General features: G+C 40.4%; 1 protein-coding gene across 2 annotated transcripts in view; it reads left to right on the forward strand.

The window, feature by feature from the left end:
- Positions 1 to 23,634, forward strand: part of LOC140340750 (G protein-activated inward rectifier potassium channel 4-like) — a 39,826-nt gene that overhangs the window by 8,809 nt on the left and 7,383 nt on the right. The window contains exon 2 of one of the 2 annotated variants that reach the window (XM_072426123.1): positions 21,498 to 22,454. In XM_072426123.1, the coding sequence (XP_072282224.1) occupies positions 21,536 to 22,454 (919 nt within the window). In that variant the 5' untranslated portion in view covers positions 21,498 to 21,535. Of the gene's footprint in view, positions 1 to 21,429; positions 22,455 to 23,634 lie in introns of those variants that run through there. The other variant, XM_072426125.1, reaches the window with a different exon arrangement.

The following is a 23,634-nucleotide window of genomic DNA, read 5'->3' on the forward strand; positions in this document are numbered from 1 at the left end:
AGAGAGAGATAAGAAAGACACGAGAGGAGAAGAGAGACGGGGAAATTAAATCAAGAAAAAGGAAAGAGACGGGATGGAGAAGATGAGAGGAATGAAGAGTAGAGGTGAAAAGAGAGAAATGAGAAAGAAAACAAAGAGGAGCGGAAAAGAGAGGAAGGGACAGAAGTGAAAAAGAGAAGAAAGAGATAAGAAGAGAGGGTAGAGAAAGGAGAGGAAAAAAAGAGAGAAATGGGAACAAAACGAAAGAGAAGTGAGAGAAAGCAAGATGGGATAGGAGGGAGAGAGATGAGAGGAGAAGAGAGTAAAGGATAGAAAAGAGAGGGGACAAAAAGGAGAGTGAGGAAGAGAGGGGATAAGAGAGCGAGGAAGGAGGATGAGAGAGTATAGGAAAGAGAGGGAGGATGGAATAGATAAAAGAGAGAGAAGATAAGAGAATAAAGAAGAGAGAAAGGGGGGAAAGGAGAAAGGGAATGAAGATATAAAATGAGATATTGGAGGTAGTGAGGGAATAAAAGGGAAATAGAATGACTGCGATACAGAGAGCTGGAAATAGAAGTTGATCAGAAGATAAATCTCATTGCAAGGTTTTCATTCATCTTCCTGTGCAGGTGGGTGAATCTCCCGCAATGACACAATTCCAGGCCAGAATGTGATTTGCACAGATTCATTCATTGATTGGTACGCTGAGATGAGAGCTGTAAATATTGCACATGTCACTTCACTCTGTAATTTTACTTTGACGATGATGTGACTCGCAGACAGCAGCGCCCGCGGCCTTCAGCATTATCATAGCTCTCTCTCCCTATATTCCCTGAGATATTCATTTATCCGCAAGGTGTGAATCAAGACAACAACAGATGTTCTCTGCCTTGTCATTGTGAAATGAGTCAAAACACAACATGGATATAAACAAGAATTTCCTTTTGGAGAGATGGTTTGATATTGATGGTGCCCAGAACAGTGGTGGACATCGGCATCAATGGGCCCTGTTCAGAACTGACTTAGGGCCCTTGTGGGGGCCCTGCTTGGCTTAGCACCCTTTGCACCTCTTATTCACCCCTGGACCAAAACATAAATTGTATTGGCCAACGCCTACAGGGGGCGCAGCTGGCGTAAGCATTTCTAGTTCCAAATAGCTAGGGCTCTATTTATAAAGCAGTGAATCTGACATTCCCTGGTTGGAATCAATTACTGCCATGTTGAGAATGTGTAAAGGAATATCAGATTCACTGTTTTTTGTAACTTCCGCTTTTGTCATATACCTAATCTTTTGTTGTGTACAACATGGAGGCTGAACGATCCTACGTATTTTTTTTATTACATATTGCTCAGAAAAACAAAAACCCTGCAACAGAAACTAACAGAAACCAATCATCTTTCATTATAAAACATTACATTGGTCTAAATTCTTCCTTAGAATGCACCTGAGCACCCTTTACATTTTGAAATCACATGATAGCATGAAGGCCAATCACGGTGGTCCCATGGGCTTTCTTTACAAAGAAACTCACTGGCTGCAGCTGTCACTGTGCACAAAAAGGCAAAGTGACAGCTGAGGCCGCCAGGTTGAAGCTGTCACAGTATAATACATTAATGAAACACTTTGAGTAAAAACTGCTCAAAATAAAACAACCATAATGAATCCTTTTCCTCATTTCTATATTTTTATCAGCTTAATTAAAAGAAATGCTGACTGGGATGCTAATTTTTGGTCTTTCGGGATCAGGATTTTTTGCCTTGGGTTTCAGACTTCTCCAGCTATACATGTTTTTTTCCCTTGATTCGTCGTGATGGAACATCATTACAATGTAGTTGCTTTATGGAAACCTAATTATAATTGTAGAATCAGATGCAAATGTTTCTGTGGCCGTAGGGATTCACATTGGGTGAAACAAACGGGAAATAATAAAAACATAATTACAGGGTGAGTTTCCCTGAACAAATATCGGTGTGAGCACATAATCCTCCCTAATGGTTTTATTATCCCTTGTAATCATAGCTGGTTTACGTTATTACGACGGTTGGCGGTTTATAGACCCGGAACCAATTAGGAAGAGAACTTCTCAATGGTGATTAGGGAATGTTTCATTATACGGCCTTCTCCGCGTGTTGCTTTTTCTTAAAGTGTCTCTTGCATTTTGCCTGTGCAGGTATACTGTATGAGGGTTGTCCGACTTCCCCAATACCCAGCTTTCTCTACACCTGAGCTTCTACTTTATGCATCTTGGATTGGGTAATATAAAGACTTTCTCTGATAGGAGGAGAGCGAGTGGCTAACCAATGTGCTGCTTTTCCTTTCACAGTCCAGTCACAGGATGAGGGAGAAGAGGGGATCTGTAAGGGAAAGTGAAACTGCAGTAGAGAAAGATTAGTCCCACCCCTTCCCCACACCTAAACACTTAACAGAGCTCATCAACTTCTCTTTCTGCATTCTTTATTTTAGACCCGGTGATTTCAATATTGGGTTTTTTGTGTTTATCTATTGCAGCGGAGGTCGATCATGGCTGGTGGGAAGGGCCAGCAGCATGCTGTGTTTACCTTCCTGAAAATGATGTACTAAGTTCCATATGTGATGCTGACCCTCTATGATTGAAAGAACTGAAATGCAATAAATGAAAGGGGAGGGGCCCCAGACAGGTTTGGGAGGGAGGGGCTAGATGATGCTGGATGTCCTCAGGAAAGGTCCTATATGACTTGCTGCAGAGTCTAATGCACATTGGGAAAAGCTGATAGCTTCATTGTGTAGTAAATTCATAGGAAGCAATTTCAGTCCAGGTGAGGAGCCGGTACAACTGTGCAAGACTGAAGAAAAGGCCAGGGGGCAGATTTAATGAAGAGGAAGCTGGAGGGTAGATTTATTAAAGGGGAGGTAGAGGGCAGATTTATTGAGAGGGCGCTGGAGGGCAGATTTATTGTGGGGGAGCTAGATGGCAGATATAATAGAGGGGAGGCTGGGGAGCATATTTATTGAAGGGGAGGCCGGAGGGCAAATTTAATGAAGGGAAGGTGGGAGGGCAGATTTGTTGAACGGAAGGCTGGAGGGCAGATTTATTGAAGGGGAGGCCGGAGGGCAGATTTAATGATGGGGGACTGGAGGGAAAAATTTAATGTGGTGGGGGCTGGATGGCAGAATTAATAAAAAAGGAGGCTGGAGGGCAGATTTATTGAAGGGAAGACTGGAGGGCAAATTTAATGAAGGGAAGGTGGGAGGGCAGATTTGTTGAACGGAAGGCTGGAGGGCAGATTTATTGAAGGGGAGGCCGGAGGGCAGATTTAATGATGGGGGACTGGAGGGAAAAATTTAATGTGGTGGGGGCTGGATGGCAGAATTAATAAAAAAGGAGGCTGGAGGGCAGATTTGTTGAAGGGGAGGCTGGAGGGCAGATTCAATAAAGAGGAAGATTTAATGAAGGGAAGGATAAAGGGCATATTTAAATAAAGTGGAGGCTGGATGGCAGATTTACTGTAGGTAAGGCCAGAGGTCATATCAGGAGGGCAGATTTATTAAAAGGGAGGGAGAGGGCAGATTTATTAAAGGGGACGGAGAGGGCAGATTTAATGAGGGGGGGCTGGAGGGCAGATTTAATGTGGGGGAGCTAGATGGTAGATTTAATAAAGGGGAGGCTGGGGAGCAGATTTAATGAAAAGAAGGCTGGAGGGCAGATTTATTGAAGGGGAGGCTGGAGGGCAGATTTATTGATGGAGGTCCAGAGGGTGGATTTAATGGTTGGGCTAGATGGCAGATTTATTGGTCCTGATTTATTAAAGCTCTCCAAGGCTGGAGAGAATACACTTTGATCAGTGAAGTTGGGTGATCCAGCAAACCTGGATTGGATCTGGCCCAGAATTCAAAACATTTGATAGCAAATAGCAAACAATTTTAAGGAACCCATTCCAGGTTTTCTGGATCACCCAGCTTCACTGATCAAAGTGTATTCTCTCCAGCCTTGAAGACCTTTAGTAAATCAGGGCCATTGAAGGGGAGGCAGAGGGCAGATTTAATGAATAGGAGGCAGAGGGCAGATTTAATGAAGGGAAGGCTGGAGGGCAGATTCAATTACAGAGGTCAACCATCAACTAGTCAACCGGCTTCCATCTGTGGCGATGAACTGGAAGATGTGACAGGAACTCCGCCATCAGTTGGGATTGATTTTGCCATCTCTCATCCTAATTGAACTCCTTGAGTGAGGTTGTTAGTTTGTGAAACCATTTAAAGGATAAGTCCCAATGATTGTATCACAATAAAGAACCTACCTGGATGGGTTCACACTGACCTGATTGTCTGGGAATCTTCTCCTGTTTCATGTGTATGGGATTGTAGATTGTACATAGATTGTACCACGTACAGCCAGATCATATCTGCAGCAGATCCCATTGATTCCCACATTTCATTGTCCCGGTCACTCCGCAGTTTCCTCTTGTAATGGGAATGCGGCGGCGCTCCTCAGGATTCTGTAAGCTTGCCATGTTTTGGATTCAATTCATTAGCCGTCAGTCCCTCCAGGAATTCCGAGGAGGAACCCCGCAGCCAGACAGAACATCCTAAACGTATTGTATTGATTCCGATGTCATTTAATTTATTGGTGCGTAACATTTCTATTTCAATTTCTTTGTTATCTGGACCGCCACGGGGCCTGACCTCACCGGGAACTAAAAGATAATGATCTTCCAGGAGAGCAGCAATTTCAGTTAAGTCAAGTGTTTGCGGTGAATACACAAAATCGAGGTGGTCGGGGGAGCATGTCGCGGCACAGTGCATTGTGGGTAGCCGGGAGCACTGACGGGTGATATCAGCCCTGTGACCCTTTTTTTCATTAATCACTGTAAATAAAGCATTTGTTCTGCTTTTTTTTTGCTTTGGAGAAAAATTACATTTTTGTATTTCTGTCGGTGACAACCTTTTCCCTACTTCCTGTCTCTGTGACACCCTTACAAGAAAAGGATTGAACATTCCTCACCAGAACAGGAAAGCAGAGATACCAATGAAGGGTTCTGGCTCTCCCCCTAATAATTAGTTTCTGGCCCCTTTAGAGACATTTCCAATCACTTCCTGCCTTGATATTAAGGGGTATTAAGGGGTCGTCTCCCCAGGGGGCAATTAAATCCCCCAACTCTACCCTGTTCCATAAACAACAAAATAAAATCTGATTTGGGGATATAAGAAACTCATAGAGCAGAGATGATAATGAATATGAACCGGATTGGCATGGCTTTGTTTATAAACAAAACCATGTGATTGCCCAGAACTGCTGACACAGCAATAGGGTTAGAATTAGGGTCAGGATCAGAGCATTAGGGTTACCCATAGGGTAAGTTACCACAAGAGGGGAAAACAGGGCAAACCTTTCTATCTGGTATACAATTAACAAAATGAATAACCCACCTATAGGTAAGTAGCAAACTTGGAAAGCGAAAACAAAGATTTTATTTGCGTTTTGTATGTTCAACGGAGAGGAAAGAGATGGACACTATGGGCCTGATTTATTAAAAATCTCTATTACTGGAAAAGATATTCTTTCATGGGTGAACCAGGGAGATTCAGCAAATCTAGAATGATTCTGGTCCAGGATTGAAAACAATTGCCAACTAATAGCTAATGATTTTAAAGAAATCAATTCCAGGTTTGTTGGATCCTCCAGATTCTCCCATGACAGTCTTTGAGAGCTTTATTAAATCAGGCCCTATATTCCCATATATTGATTCATGGTCGATATCCCTGCTGTGCACAGCAAATGCTGACATTCCCACACAAATAGATCTACGAGTGAATTATTTACACCAAAACCTGACTTGAGAGAACCAATAGTCAACGTCTGCAGATAAAAATGAATAAATTTATCTTCAAGTACCCATGCTGAAATGTATATATGTGTACAATCTGTTATTCATATTTCTGCAGGCATTCTCTAATTCCCCAATGTGCACCAGTTAATGTTATAAGCATGCTGATGTAGTGACTGATCAGAAGAACCAGTTGGTAGCAGATGTATGAGATATCCACTCGTAAATTGTATGAATTGTTTAACCCGGCCTCTAGGGGTTTGCTATATGTGCTGTTATTCACTTGTATTCTCTCCTTGTCAGAATAGACATGTCGGGCTCTTATGGGGACCCTCGCACTACAGACTGATTTCACCACAGTCTGCAAATCACAGTATAAAGCTGATTGACGGCAATGGTGACCCAACAATCTAAATTACTTGTTTGGGCACAAATCTATTCATATTTATTGTCATAGTCAGGCAGAGTCCAACCCACATCCCATTGTCTGACATTGATGTATATGTGAGCGCTGGCTGCCATGAGAATGATAAATTACAGAGTCATGTGTTGTAAGTGGAGTTTTCTGATCCCTGTTGTGTATTTTCCTGCAATGTGGGAAAGCAATTAATCTTCTGTCATATCACACATCTATCTTATTATCCTTTCTTCTTTCCTTCATTTCGTCTTCTCTTAGATTAACTTTTCTTCCTTCCTTTCCTTTTCCTTGCTCCATTTATTTCCTTTCTCTCTTTCCTTTTCTTTCCTGTTCCAATCCCTTTCCTTTGCTTTTCCCTCTTTCTTTGCTTTCTTCTCCAACCTTTCCTTCCCTTTCATCCTATCATTTTCCTTCCTGTATTTCCATTCCTTTCCTCCATCTTTTTACTTTCCATTTCCTTTCTTCCTTTTTTCTTTTCCATCCTTTCCTTTTCTTTACTTCCTTGTCATCATTTCCTCCATTTCTTGCCTTCCTCTTCTTTCAGTCATTTCCCTTCCCTACTTTTCTTTCTTATTCTTCATTTCCTTTTCTTTCCTTAATTTCTTTCCTTCCTTTTCATCCTTTCCCTTTCCTTTATGTCTTTTCTTTCCCTTCCTCCATTTTTTTCCTCCCTCTCTTTCCTTTCCTTTTCTCTTATTCATTTTTTTTCTTTTCCACCATTTTCTTTTCTTTACTCCATTTCATTACTTCTTCTCCTTCCAGTCGTTTTTCCTTAATTTTCTGTGCATTCTTTTTCCTTCTTTTCTTCATTTATTTAATTGTTTATCCTTCCTCTTCATCCTTTTCTTTTCCTTCATGTATTTTCCTCTATTTCCCCCTTTCCTCCCTCACTTTCCATTCCTTTTCACTCCTTCCTTTTTCTATTTTTTTTTCTTTTCTTTTCTTTGCTCCATTTTTTTCCCTTCTTTTCTTCCAGGCGTTTTCCTTCATTTCCTTTTCTTTTCTTCTTCTTTTTCCTTTCCTTTCTCCTTTTCTTTCTTTCCTGGCCTTCTCCTTCCTTCCTTGTTTCCTTCCTCCTCTCTTTTCTTTCTGTATTCATTTTTATATTATTCCTCTTCTCCTTTCTTCTTCCTTCCTTCCTCTCCTTCTATCCTCCCTTCCGTCATTCACTCACTCAGATTCTTTCCTTTCCTTTCCTTCCATTTACCTTTTGTCTTTTCTTCCTTCCCGCTCTTCCTTCCTTCCATCTTTCCATCCCAGATTAGACACTTACAAAGCCTCCTTCCTAATCGTCGTATCTGAGTAATTGTCCTTGTCTTCAGATTCATTACAATATTATTCTGCTCATTGATTTCGGGAGCGCCTTTATTTGCTCTGTCAGCAGAAATTGCTTTTTAATTGTAATTTGTGATTCTGGCTGCTGAAGTATTGATCACTGCGGCCCGAAGGGACAATTGTTTAAACATATCTGTGGCCTTCTCAATTAAGATGGAAGAGGAGGAAGAATTGGAAGGAAGGAAGGGTGATAAAAGAGGGAAGGGATTAAGAAGAGGAATCCAGAGCAAACCCCTGAATAAAGCTATACAGCCATCATTGTAATGCTTCTAGACGGGGAATGCAAAGAGTCTGCAGGAGATCAGCTCTCCCAAGATGTAGCTAAAGTTAAAACAAGAATTTAATGTTTAAAAATGGCCGTTGCTTGTAATAAACTTTACGTCATTCGAGGTTTCCATATACTTTAACAATGTCATAAAAATTCAACATTATCTAAGAATGCATCATTGGGAAGTAGAGGATACACTTTTATCAGTAAAGCTGGGTGATCCAGTAAACCTGAAATGTATCTGGTCCAGGATTGAAAACATTTGCTAACAAATAGCAAATGACTTTTAGGCAATCTATTCCAGGTTTGCTGGATCACCCAGCTTTACAGATGAAAGTGTATCCTCTCCAGCCTTGGAGAGCTTTAATAAAATCAGACTCATTGGACCTGATTTTAGAAAGCTCTCCAAGGCTGGAGAGGATACACTTTCATCGGTGAAGTCGGGTGATAAACCTCCCTAGCAGTTCATTTCTTTCTGGTTTCATATGTCTAAAAGCGGTACATAGTTTTTTATGAAAATTTATTTTACAATATAATATAATAGTATGAGTATAATAAAGTTTGAAACACAAAATCATGTAAAAATAATAAAGAAAAAAAAATATATATATATATATATATATATAGATAGATAGATAGATAGATAGATAGATATATTTTAATTTTTAAAAAAAAATACATATTGTACTTATACTATTATATATACTGTAAAATAAAAGTTCTTGAAAACAATGCACTGCTTTTACACATATATTTCCAATGTATTGCATTCAATACAGTTATTTTGTATTGAATACAACACAAATGGATTTTGAATTTCCCGCCGGCAACGTACCCACGCCTAGACGTCACCAGGAACTACCCTGGTGACTCATCGTGTGCAGAAAACGCCGGAGGAAGAAGGACAAAGACAGGGATTGCGGTGATTGCGGTCCGGACAACACCGGACGCCGGCAGATCAAGTAAGCGCTGTATTTACTATTACTTCCAATAGGTTTACCTAGGTTTTATCGCTTTCAGCAACTTTTTTCTAGCCGGAGTTACTGCTAGGGAGGTTAGGCAAACCTGCAATGAATCTAGTCCAGGATTGAAAACATTTGCTTACAAATAGTAATGACTTTTAAGAAATCCATTCCAGGTTTGCTGGATCACCCAGCTTTACTGATGAAAGTGTATTCTCTCCAGCCTTGGAGAGCTTTAATAAATCAGGCCCATTATCTCAATGTCTGGGGCCCAAATATTTCTTTTTTTATAATTCTGATTTGAAATGTAGCAACAGACCAGCTCGGCATCCTCGTAAAGTTAATATTTTAGGTGCCTGAGGGCCGGTTTGTACTGAAAGTGGAAGGCAGGATTCATTGTACCTCCCCTCCGATGCGATGTAAATGTGGATTTATCAGAGCTGAATCTCTCAGTCCTGGTTCATCACCCATTACCCAAAATAATTCCAGAACAGCAAGTTCCAGGGAAAACGGTGATTCTGGCTCAGCCTGTACAACTTTCACACAACCGCCTCATCTATAAATAACAAAATCAATTGGGGGGGAAAGGAAAACAGAATGATTGGATTCTGTTGCTTCATCTTGGATATGTCTTCTGATGATTGATGCCACCGAGATTCGGCTACACCTCAGCCGGAAGACTCCTTCCTACTAGCTATGGAATTGGAAGATTCGGTTCCTTATTACTATGGACGTATAAAATTGTGTAAGTGTCCGATTAACATTCATCTTTACATTTTCTCATTTCAGTTATATTTATTTATTCTGTTGCACCTCATAGGACAAAAATGAATCACAAAGGACATTTTTTATTTTTGCTTTTTTTTTGTTTTATTTTTTATTAATATCATTGGGTATGTTTTATTTATTGTATGTCTGTTTTTCTTGGTATGGTGTTACATTTAAATATTAATAATGACAATAACAACAACAATAATAAAATAAATACTAATATAATTATGAATAATAATAATACTATAAATAATAATACATAATATTTAAAATATATATAACTTTTCATTATAAATAAACTATCAATATGAAAAATACCATCATCATTAACGAATAAATAGTAAAACCTATACTACTAATTATTATTTTCATATCTTCAATTAGTAACAAACATTTTTAATATAATTATAATTTTTATTTTATTTTTTTATTTATTAATTTAAAGTGAACAAAGCTATTTAGTAACATTCACTTTGCTAATTAAACAACTACAGCTCCTTCAGTAATTTAATTTTAATGTGTCATTATTTAATTGTAATTATAATAGATATTTATTAATTATATTATATTATATATTAAATATACATATATATTGTTATTCTGAATAAACAGAGCCATTTAAGTAAAAAAAAAAGCAAATGTAAGAAATTTAAAAAAATATTTTCTGCACCCGATATATCAAGTTTTAATGAAAGCTACAACCAGGTTTACCATTGTTTGTATTTTTTTTGTATATTTAATTCTATTTTACTTTAATCTTCTTGTGTTATTTTTTATTATTAAGTTTTTTTTTAGTAGTAGTAGTTTGTAAAACATTTTAATTAAAATGCAACATACAGCAGGGTTAGACATTTCGGGGTGCAAAGTGTGCTGCACAGGGGACCCATACCCATCTCAGCCACAAGTGGCCCCAAGTCAGTTCTGCGCTGGCGCCCACTGGTGGCTATGTTTTCCACTGACATGCAGCATTTTAAATGTATTATATCTGTTTTGTTATACTTATTTGTAATGTTTGTGGATAATGTACATTTACTTTGCTTTTTTATGCTTTTATTATATATCTTTTTTATCCTTTCCCCTCCTGCTGGTGACACTGATAAATGACTTTGCCACCCTAATTATTGTGATGTATGTCTGCAGAAATCTAAATTATTCAATATCAATGTGCCCTCCGGTGTGTTTATTTGGTTTTCATTCACTTCAAATTTATAGCAAGTGTCATTTCGGGGTCTTAGGTCTCTGTGTAGCTGCGAGCCCCCCCTGAGACTGGGAATTCTGTAGGAGGATAACATCTGTAACATAATTCTGCTTTACAGTGGTAGGCGTTCATTTAAAGGGGAACTCCATGAAATCTATTGTAGACTTCTTCTTGTAGAACCTTTATAGGCTCTGTTGTATGGTGTGGTGGAGATGGTAGAGATTCAGAGCTGCTATGTATCTGAGGGGCTGACAAAAAGTTTGGGTGAGCCATTGAAAACTTGGGATAGAATTGAAAGATAAGAAATAAGAGGCATTTGGTTGTCCGAGTGTTTTGTTTGATGCCAATTTCAGATCTGGGCAAGCTTTATACACTTTAAGGATTATCCAAGCTAAATTCTCATTTGTATCCTGAAGAAGCGGACATAAAGCTTCCGCGGAACGCGTCGTGTTCATTGAGACAAAGTATGAACTTTGTATGTCACTGTTTTTTGTTATGAGTAATTTGGTTTTAATGAATGAAATATTTGTATGGTTTTAACTATTTATGTATTGTTGATTATGTAATAAAATATAATTTTTTTCTATATTTTGCAATCCAAATAGTAAATTTATTTAGGGCATGTGCCTCAACAGTCTCAATTCATCTTGTTGCTTTCTATTTCTATTCTATTTTCTATTTAATGTACAGCGCTGCGTAATATGTTGGCGCTATATAAATCCCATTTATTATTATTAATAATAATAATAATAATAATAATAATCATACCTGGAAAATGTGCTATGTTGTATCTGATATTTTGTTACAAGAAAAAGAATACCAATGGAGCAGGAGACATGGACACATCATGCTCATATGGAGCTGGCTTTGTAGACAGGGGCACAGTCATGGTGGAACACAAAGGGATCTTCACCAAACTGTGACCACAAATCTGGAAGAGCATTATTGTTTTCAATGTCTTTGTACATAGTAGTATTATTAAGAACCTTGGAGACTCCTGAACTCCCTCATTTAGAACAGCCGTTCTCAAGCAGGGTTCTTCCAAAAGTTGCAATGGGTTCCCCAACTCTTGACTTTCCATTAGATGAAGCGTTCTTGGTTCAAGCTGGTGGTAGAGCCAGCTGCACTCCAATGATGCTTTCAGTTGTCTATGAAGGTGGTAAAAAACAAAACTACAAACCAAAGTTTTGGGTCTGGTAAGAAAGTGGGTTGTTAACCAAAAAGGAACTTGCATATCAGCATCAAAGAAGTTATTGAAAAACCATAGGTTTTTCTCCTAGAAACTTTTTTTTTAGTTGTTAATATAACTACATCAACACATACGGTATAAGTCCATAAAAGGATATAATGGGTTTGGCCCTTTTTCGACTAACGCGTTTCGCAATAGCTTCCTCTGGGATATAGGAGATTAGAATTTCAGACTACACATGATATATAACAAAATGAGTTAGATGCAAAGAGATTCTGTTGGGTGTCCCACTTTTGTGCAGCCATTCCCATGGAACTTAACGTTCCCAAGGGGGTTCTGTATTGAGTATTGGATCAGGGTCAGTAGACAAAGCATTGGGTTCCCCCATACTTGTTGGGGTAAAGAGCGAATAATAACAGTTTCCTCACTTCAGAGCTTCCTTTTTTTTCCAGGTATAAAGGTGGTATCCCAGCCACCATAGGGAGGGGGTCATTATTTCCACTGGTCACTATTTCTTACAGCTCTTTTCCCAACAAATTGGATTAAGAATGGGTTCCCCGAAGACCTGAAAATCATTTTAGGGGTTTCTCAGGCTGAGAGAGGTCATCTAGAGGTAGGTATGATGGACAAGCATCTTCATTTCCCTGGCTATGGAATATAAATTCATTTCTCTAAAGACTGTACGGATTAGATTTTCAGTAGACCCAACCGGATTTTCGAAACAATCAGAATCCGAAATGAGACAATTTCCCTATTTCATACATGATCCTTTCCTTATTGCTCTGACCCAAAGAGAATAAGATCTCATTCTCCGCCTTTCCACTCCTGACAAAGACACTTTGGAAATAGGTCAATTTCAAAACGGCGTTCTGCTCGGGCAATTTGTCATCCTTCTTTCCTTTTAAAGGATTCTCTTATTTTTCTTCAGCCAAAAGCATCATTTACTTCGGTGTTCCAGATCCTGCTTGCTTGTGATATATATATATATATTTATGTTTTTATAAGATACCATCCCAGGATGCTTTGCTGCAGCCTGAAACGACTCAACAACCTTACCTAGCCTTTACACATTGCAGATGCAATAACTTTTCCTTCTTTTTTTGGATCAGGAAAGGAGAAATAAAAAAATACCCTTAGAATGAGCCGAATAATCATTTTGGAAATAATGTATTTTGCACAGATGTTCATATTAAATGTAGAATAAATGTACTTATAATTAGGGCTGATTTAGGAAGGAGGGGCAAAATCACAGGGCCCTCACCATCTTTAAGGACCCAGCAAAATGGCAAGAACGCTATGCATTTAGGGCCCCTACTTTTTTTGCCTAGGGCCCCATTTTGTCTAAAACCATCCCTGCTTATAAGGTGAACTACCGTTACCTTTTTCTCCACTTTAGTTATAAAATGTAAATGTCGCCCCCTATAGGGGATGTGCCATTAGGTAGGTATACTTACTGATGCTGGCTACCTGTCTGGGATGTACCATTAGGTACATTTAGTGGTAAGGTATACTTACCCCTGTCCATTGCTTCCCTGGCCAGGGAACAATCCACCATTGGGGTGGAAGACAGGTCTGGGTTCAATTCCCATAAAGAAACACCAGGAGCTTGGACTACTACCGAACAAAAAGCAAACCCAAGCATTTTTTAATAGAAGGGCCGCAGCCAGTGACGCATTGGACTGCAGCAAATATCTCCACCTAAAGAAATACCCCAGGTCGGGAGCACCACTTAAATTTACCTATCGGTACAGGGCAATGCTTTACTGAATTTAAATTTTTTATTATTATTATGTATCATTGTTTTGTTAAAACCTTATAGATTCTTTGGCAGGTAACCTTTAATCCAATATTTTAAATCTGAAGTTTTCTTTACAATAATACCTAGTGATCCTGCCAAGAAGTCCTTGCTTGGGTACTTCTGTATATCGGTGGTTGATTTCACCTAAAGAACTGTAGAGGGGCACCAGAGGACTCAGAAGACAATCTATAAATTAGAAAGTATTATTATTATGATCAAGCAGGCTTTATATAGCACCAACATATTACACAGCGCTGTACATTAAAAAGGGTTGACAGACAGACAGTGACACCGGAGGAGGACTCTGCCCTGAAGAGCTTACAATCTAGGAGGTGGGGGAAGTAACACACAATAGGAGGGGGATATGGAATGGTGGGTGAGTAGTGAGAATTTAGGAGACAGAAGAAGACGGGTTGGTGAGGGTGAAGCGCTGGGTTTTGAGGACTCCTTTAAATGAGCAGAAAGTAGGAGCAAGCCGAATAGGACGAGGAGACCATTCCAGAGAGTTGGAGCAGCTCTAGGAAAATCTTTGAGCCGTAGATGTGTATTAGTCCTTTTTATTGTTTGTCCCAGATCAATTTAACCTCGGGGGTCTTGTAAACCCGGGGTGTCACGGCTCCACCCCTACCCCAGAAAAATCTCTGTTGCATTTAGGATTTGCCCACCACGCGACATTAAAAAGGGGGAAGAGGACATCACTGGTTTGAAGACACATGGGTGGGAGCTCCAATTGGGGGGTTGGCAAGACCCAATAACCAACTCTCGTTATAAAATATCTGTGCCCGTAAAGTCATCTTACAACAGCTCGCTCTACCGAAACGACCCCGGGACCTTTTGTTCTCTGGCTGTTGCACGGTTGTCTTCTCCAATGCGGGATGGTGGAAGAACATTAATACGGTTTAAATGGGAACCCCGGCTCCTTAGAGGATTGCCCCGTTCTCTCGGCTGAACAGATGCAGCACATTACAAGTCACCCATCTCCCCGGCAGGATATTTCCAGCGCTGGCTGTCAGGCTGCATTGCAGAAGAGGCCGTAGATTTGATCTTGATGCGTCGTGTCTCTTCTACAAGCCTCCCCTACGGACGGCGGTGACTCCTGTCAGCTGCTCTCAGTTTTAACAAGTCTTATTCAAGGGCTCGAGTCGCGCGCTCCTAGAAGACGTACATGAATACGCCGCGGAGCATTCGCCGACGTTAATTAGAGCAGACGGACTGGGGGAACATCTGGAGGTTTAAGGAGATAAGGGGGGGGGGGAGCGAGCGTATGAGACGCATCTCAAAGTAATGAGTTTTATGGCGGTTCAGCTGCTTTATTAACTGGATTCAGATGGAGGAACGTTAATGAAGCTTCTTTATATTGCTAATATTTGTTCTTATAAAGGTTTTTGTGTCCTAAAGGGAAGGGAAAATCCAAGCCATTTGAATGCACACTTCTCCAGGATATCAAAGGTGAACCTGGGTGACCCAACAAACTTCGATTGCTATTAGTTGTCAAATGTTTTCAATCTTGGACCAGATCCATTCCAGGTTTTTTGGATCACCGGGTCCTCCCATGATAGTCTATCATCTCCACTTCTTGGAGGGTTTTAATAATCAGTCCCAATGCCTTTTTTTCAATGTATTTTCACTCAATAGAAGATTGTACCAATCTGGTGTGACTAATTGAAAACAATGTTCCGTCAGGTTGACTTAGAATGTATCTCAGCAATCAATGATCTCAGAAGGGGAGTGAAATGCAGGAAACCACTACGGGAAAGAGGGGGGATCTGCCAATTCCATAAATTAAGTTGTTTTTTCTGTGGGATTGTTATTTTCAAGGAAATTAATCAGGAGGAGCGGGAACACTCCAAACTCCAATGCAGTGTTTATCAAACAGGGTTCCTCCAGAGGTTGCTGGGGGGCAAGCAATTAGCAGTTTGCACCTCTCAGGTCAGTATACGTGAAACCAAAGATCTTTGTTCCCAATGGCCAGCAATGTAAGAGGAATTTTTCCAATGACCACCACATTAATGTACTGTGAGCTGTGGATATAGAAATTATAGAAGGGGTTCCCTGCATACCTGAAAGTTATTTCAAGGGTCTCACCATGTTAAAACGTTTGAAAAAGTTTGATCTCATGGGTGGGAACAGGGCCAGCAATTGTTGGGGTATATACCCACTATGACCTTTGGTTAAGCTGATTTTACAAGAGCACTGATCAATACCAACCAATGGTATCACTCCAAACCAAAATTTGATTGGTTGCCGAATTCCTTCATGTAATTAACTCAACAAACTAATTTTTCATTCCGCAGCTGGAAAAGACAAAAAGTCAGCTCATAACCAGTGGCTGTTTATGATTCTCATTGATCGACCTGGCAGAGACAATACAGTGGCTTTTCCTGCTGCACAGCATTACTTCTCATCTGTCCCTGCCAAATCTATAAGTAAAAGCTTTATTTTGCACTGAATGTCTTTTAATTGAATGCTGGACACTTCTTGTTGTTTTGGCCAACGTTCAGGAAGGCGTATGGGCTGGTAGCTGAGTAGCAGCACAGCGAACGCCGCCATCTGTGCACCCTCAGCTGCCAGGCCGACGTGTTATATCGGCTAATCTCAATCATTTATGACTTCAGGGCTGTGCCACCTGCTGGGAGCGGTTGTAAAGTTAGGGGCAGTGCCAGCTGATACCAACACGGGCTGCCCCACGGGGGGCCAAAGGACACTTTATGCTTAAGACATTGCAAACTGAAATTCTCCATTCAAATTGAGAATTCAAATTCAAATTCTCCACCATTGCATAAAGGGGTCTCATGTATGTATGTAACCCGTACCTTAATGAAGAGCTCACTTTGATCCCGACTAAGACTACCATTCTGCCCTCTATCCTGCAGCAGCTCATGTTCAATATGCTCTGTATCATCCATACATTACACGTCTATAAGAAATCACAGGCCAGTAATTGGCAATGTAACCTCTAGGACAGCCTTTCCCAACCTCTCTACCCCGAGGGTCCTCTATAATAATTTTCCCATCTTGAGGAACCCCTGCTAAAACCAATGCATTGGGTGTTGGTTGGAAGAATGTCCTCCAGTGGTGGTCTAAATGCCATCCATAAAGGCAACTAAAATGATATCTGGTGTTATGCTGCTGGCTCTGACAAGTGGTGTGGTGTCAAGATCTTTGCTGGCACCCTAGAAACCTCTAAAGCAGCCTTGCTTGACCTTTTTACATGGGGAAACTCCATGAAATACCTTTCAGATCTTCAGGGAACCCCTTCTATAAATATTATATCCACAGCTCACAGTACATTAGCCTGGTGGTCGGTGGGAAGAAATCCTCTTACATTGCTGGCCATTGGGAAGAATGTCACCATTACAGATAGCTAAAAAGATCATTGGTGTCACCTAGTCTGACCTGAGAGGCAGAAACTGCTCATTGCTCAAGGAACCCCCAGCAACCTCTGGAGGAACCCTAAGGAATTAGTGGAGTGGGAGGTCTGGGTAAAGGTACTATTAAGTATGTCAAATCTTCTAAGGGTTCATTGTATAACAAGCACAAGATATCCACAAGATATCTTTATTCTTGGCAGAAAAAAACAGCCCGGAATCCTTTCATTCTTTGCGGCTTGGTTCACTAATGTGTGGTGCAGCACTCAATGCATTGCTGTACTGCACAGGTAAAGCTTGTAACAAGCATTGGTGCACTGAGCACCCCATCACATCCTGTCATTCCACCACAATGCACATTATTGTTACATAGTAGGTTAGGATGAAAAAAGATATAAGTCCATCAAGTTCAACCACTAGGGAAATATCCCAGATATAAAACCCTATAAGACATAGCTGATCCAGAGTAAGGAAAGACAACAGTCCTGGTACAACTTGCTCCAACAGGGGAGAAATATTCCTTCCTGATTCCATGAGGCAACCGGATGTTCCCTGGATTAGCAGTCCCTGTTATTTTTACTTTAAATCCTTAATCCCCAGTTATATTCTGTGCTTCTAGAAATCATTCAGCTTTTTCTTAAAGCAATCTATAGTAGTTGCTGAAACTACTTCCTGAGGGAGCCGATTCCACATTTTCACAGACCTTACAGTGAAGAATCCCTTCCTTATCCGGAGCTTAAACTTCTTTTCCTCCAAACGCAAAGAACGCCCCCTTGTGCTTTGTAATGATCTTACAGTGAATAATGGGGAAGAGTTCTCTATATGGACCATTTATATATTTATACAGGGTGATCATATCCCCCCTTATACGTCTCTTCACAAGGGAGAATAGATTCAGTTCAGCTAATCTCTCCTCATAGCTGAGCTCCTCCATTCCTTTTATTAATTTAGTTGCCCTTCTCTGCACTCTCTCCAATTCCACAATGTCCTTTTTGTGAACTGGTGACCAAAACTGGACTGCATATTCCAGATGTGGTGTGACCAATGCTTTGTACAGGATTATGTCTCCATCTCTGCAGTCTATTCCTCTTTTATTACAAGAAAGTACTTTACTAGCTTTAGATATTCCAGCTTGGCATTGCATGCTGTTATTAAATCTATGATCTACCAGAACCCCCGGATCCTTTTCCATTTCTGACCTCCCCAAATGTATTCCCCCTAGACAGTATGAAGCATGCATGTTGTTACCCCCAAGTGCATAACTTTACATTTATCTATATTAAAAGTCATTTGCCAGTTGGCTGCCCAATCACACAGTACATCCAGGTCTGCTTGTAGATTATAGACATCCTGTATGGACATAATTCCATTACATTGTTTGGTGTCATCTGCAAACACAGAAATCCCAAACTTTATATCATTTATAAAGATGTTAAACAGTAAAGGTCCCAACATTTTAACCTGGGGTACACCACAATAACCTTACACCATTCAGAGTATGAATCATTAATTACAACTCTCTGGATGCGATCTATAAGCCAGTTCCATTTACAGATTGACTTTTCTAAACCAATAGACCCTAACATGCATATTAACCGTCTGTGGGGTACAGTGTCAATCGCTTTAGCAAAGTCCAAGTACATTATATCAACTGCTACTCCACTGTCTACCTGTTTACTTACTTCCTCATAAAAAGACAGTACATTTGTTTGACAATTTCGGACTTTATTATTGTATTGTGAAATGTAGTGGGCATGCAATTCTTTTTGTGCTTTGCTATGCTGTGTGTAATACTTTCAAATAAATGTTCTGTCTGTCCCCACCCACGGCAGCACTGGTATGCACACCTGTGTGGCTATACTTCCATGGTGAACCCGGCCTAAAATGGAGGGCTAAATGAATAGGTAAAGTGGTGCATTCCCTTCACCTGTAGAAGATTTCACCATACTGCTATTCAGCATAATCCTATGTTTCCTCCATATGATGCCTCACGTGTATCTTTCCAGCATCTGCAGTCAGTCATGCTTGCATTTCTGCTTGCAGAGCCCATACCCAGGTTCACGGCACATGAAAATGTAATAAAGACAATTATCACACATCGTAAATTTCTAATGCAGGGCAGGGGAGCGCCTGACTTGTGCTGGGGATAAATTCCTGTATTTAATTATTTACATTACTTAATTATTTAATGTAATTAAATGTACAGGCCCTCGCTGCCTAACTGATGCATCTTGTAAGATTAATTAGAAGGACAATGAAAGACTTTCTTCAGTTTTTTACAGACCTGGGATTAAAATATTACCTTATAAGGGAAAAATGTGTATATGTTTTTCCTTTTTTTTCCTTTTGTCCACCTACACTATTAACTGCTAAACTGCACCAGTTGGAAAACATGCAGTAATACTTAATGTATCATGTGACTGGGTAACATGTGAGAATGGGGTCATGTGGTCTTTCATCAATTGCCTCTGATATGATTTTTCCATAGAACATAAGGAAAATGCTAACCAACCAATCAGAACCCATCCACTGCTGGTCTGAATTGGGATTGGCTCCTGCACTTGCCACCTATTGTTCATTGGAGTTCTACATATGGCCAAAGTTTTGCGGCCATCACACCAATATGAACTTGTTGGACATCCCATTTTTAAACTATATACATTAATATGGAGGTGCCCTACTAGGCCTTAGCTTCCACTCTTCTTGAAAAGCTTTCCAAAAGATTTTGGATGGTGTCTATTGAACTTGATGCCTATTTGTAAGGCCAACCACCAATGTTGGTGCAGATTACCTGGCTCACTATCATTCCAACTCATCTCAATTAGATGAGTTCTTCTACACCAAACTCACTGTGAAGAGGTTGGACGACCACAAAAATCTATAATATCTTTGTATGTTGATGTATTAACTGGATATTTATCATGAATACAGCAGCCATACTTATCCATCCTTCCCACCACTCCTCTTCTGCCCCCTCTCTTTGTAGTTCTCTTCATTGGCTTTCATTTCACCTGAGAATCAAATTCAGGTTCTTGTGCTTTGTCTTCAAATCCCTCCACAGTTCTTGCCCCACTTACCTTTCTGACCTGGTAGAAAAATCCCCCCAGCCGCTCTCTTTGCTCCTCCAATGACCTACTAATGACTTCCTCACTCATAACCTCATCACACGCACGGCTCTAAGACTTTTCTAGAGCTGCCCCAACTCTCTGGAATGGTCTCCCTCATCCTATTCAACGTGCATCTACCTTCTTCTAATTTTAAAGATCACTCAAAACCCAACGCTTCACCCTCACCTACCCGTCTTCTTCTATGTCTTAAACCCTCACTACTTCCCACCATTCCATATCCCCCCTCCTATTGTGTGATACTTCCCCCACCTCCTAGATTGTAAGCTGTTCTGGACAGGGTCCTCTCCTTCTTTCATTGTTTGTATTTGTCATTTGCAACCCCATTTAATGTACAGCGCTGCATAATATGTTGACGCTATATAAATCGTGTTTATTATTATTATTATTATTATTATTAATAATAATAATAATAATTATACCAAAAATTTTTCACTGAAGACACCTGAACTCCATCATTTAGAGCAGCCATTCCCAACCAGTGTTCATCCAAAGGTTCCCAGGGGTTCCTCAAACTATGGTTGATTGACCTAGTGGTCAACACTACTAGTCCTGGTGGAACAAAAAAGCACCTTCACCAAACTGTACAACCAAACCAGGTTAGAAGCTCAACACTGTCCAAAATGTCTTTGTGTGATGTAGTATTACTGGTAGATTAACTGAAAACTCCAAAAGCAGTATACAATATACAGAATAAATATATATAATCATTTGGAAGGCTTCCATTGGGATGGTGGTGGTGGGGGTAGGCAAAAGAACTTCAAACAATATACTACAAAAAGAAATATTGTAAACAGTTTTCTCACGGTTGGCTGACTAAACATCTTCCGCAATTTAATCAGTCACAAAACTTCGATTTCAATTAGTGTCTTGGAATTGTTTGTAAGCATTTTGGTAATGAAATATTCTCTTGAATAAAGCCAGAATTCTTCTCCCGAACCTCGTTGGGTGGAATATATTCGAGGCAATGGAGCATATTCATGTAATTAATGTACAATCTCTATGTGAGCTTGTTTCTTCTTAGCTCGATAAATTAAATCCCGTGGAGCATTCCAACTTCGTTCCAAAAACAATGAACATGCAGGCATCTGCTTAATTTAATTAGAAATAAATATATTTGGTACTTATTATAAATTATGTTTATTTTTTTTTTTTGTGCAGAGAGGGAGTTTGGTGTTTTAGCTGTGAACTAGTAATGTGAGATGAACGCAGAATAGCCGCAGAGAAAAACAAGTTTGTCTAATGTGATCTTCTCATTGCTTGACCTTTCTTCTCTTCGTTCAGGTCAGGAGTGACAGAACTCCAAACTTGGCCAAGTCAAGATGAACACGTGCAAGTTTTTAGATCAGGACATTGAGGGTAGGGGGGCTAAGTTGCCCAAGCAAGTACAGAATCCACCAATGGTGGCCACAAACCGAACTATGGTGATGACAGAACCGGAGAATAAGCGGCGGCAGAGATACGTGGAGAAAGACGGAAAGTGCAACGTCCACCATGGAAATGTTCGAGAAACGTACAGGTACTTGACGGACATCTTCACCACCTTGGTGGACCTCAAATGGAGGTTTAACTTACTGGTGTTCACCATGGTCTATACAATCACCTGGATTTTCTTTGGGTTCATTTGGTGGCTTATTGCCTATATTCGTGGTGACCTTGACCACATAGAGGATTCAACATGGACACCATGTGTGGACAAGTTAAACGGCTTTGTGTCAGCCTTCCTTTTTTCTATCGAGACAGAGACCACCATTGGGTATGGATACAGGGTCATCACAGACAAGTGCCCAGAGGGAATTGTTCTCTTGTTGGTCCAAGCCATTCTTGGGTCCATTGTTAACGCATTTATGGTGGGCTGCATGTTTGTTAAGATCTCCCAGCCGAAGAAACGAGCAGAGACCCTCATGTTTTCCAATATGGCCGTCATCTCCATGAGGGACAGCAAACTCTGCCTGATGTTCAGGGTTGGAGATTTGAGAAATTCCCATATCGTGGAGGCATCTATAAGGGCCAAGCTGATTAAATCTAAACAAACTAAAGAGGGTGAGTTTATCCCTCTCAATCAGACGGACATCAATGTGGGTTTCGACACGGGGGATGACCGCCTCTTCTTGGTTTCTCCACTCATTATTTGCCATGAGTTTAATGAACATAGCCCCTTTTATGAACTCTCCAAAGAGCAGCTGGGGAAAGAAGAGTTCGAGATTGTGGTTATTTTGGAAGGGATGGTCGAAGCCACAGGTAAGGCATTTTCTTCAAACACTTGTCAAATATTTTCTCTGGGACCAGTTGGCTTTAAAAAAAAGTACATATAATACAGTAGTACAACACTGCATGTGCTGAATGCCTGGTCCTTTCTACTGGTCTTCTGGTCTCTGCATCATTATAGGACCCAGTAGTGACATAAGAGGTGGCTGGAACCCCCTCCAGGGGCCAGAATTCCAGTACATCCTTATGGGGATTTGAGGTAGATTTGCAGGTAGAAGGTGAAGTTAGAGGTAAGATAGGAGTGCAGGTAGGAGGAGGGGTAAGAGGTAAGATAGGAGTGCAGGTAGGAGGTGAGGTCAGAGGTTGGAGTACAGGTAGGAGGTGAGGTCAGAGGTTGGAGATAGGAGTGCATATAAGAGGTGAGGTCAGAGGGGGGAGTGCAGGTAGGAGGTGAGGTCAGAGGTGGGAGACAGGAGTGCAGGTAGGAGGTGAGGTCAGAGGTTTAAACAGGATTTATATAGCGCCAACATATTACGCAGCGCTGTACATTAAATAGGGATTGCAAATGACAGACTAATACAGACAGTGATACAGGTAGTGTTAACACATATTGATAGAAATTTAGTCTATAATTAATGATTAGTGGGAAAAGTGCAACATTACCATGCCAGAGATATTAATTTGTGGCCATTGAGAAGAATGTCTTCCTTACAGATAGTTAAAAAGATCATTGGTGTCACTTAGTCTGACTTAATAGACACAAATTGCTCATTGTTCCAGAAACCCCTAGCAACACCTGGAGGAACCAGTAGCGTATGTATGAACCTTGATTGGTGGTCGGTGGGAGAATGGCCCCATCTGTCCCTGTTGAGTAACATTCCGCAATCAGAGTTATTTCACTACAATCAAATCAAATTTCTTCCTTTATAAGGACCAAAACATGGCTGAGTCAGTCACCAGTCCGTCCTACACCCCTCAAAAGCTCCTGTAGCTCTATCACTCAAACAAGAGTCAGGGAAGAATGGTCCATACATTGGTAGTCAATTAGAAAGATGTCAGAGAAAAGAATGGTCTTACAATGATGCTCAGAAAGAAGAGGGCTCCATACATTAGTGGTCAGCAGGAACAGGGCTCCATCCATTGGTGGTCAGTGGGAAGAGGGCTCCATCCATTGGTGGTCAGTGGAAAGAGGGCTCCAAACATTGGTAGTCAA

Source organism: Pyxicephalus adspersus, chromosome 11 (assembly GCF_032062135.1).
Source record: "Pyxicephalus adspersus chromosome 11, UCB_Pads_2.0, whole genome shotgun sequence".
Lineage (NCBI taxonomy): Eukaryota > Metazoa > Chordata > Amphibia > Anura > Pyxicephalidae > Pyxicephalus > Pyxicephalus adspersus.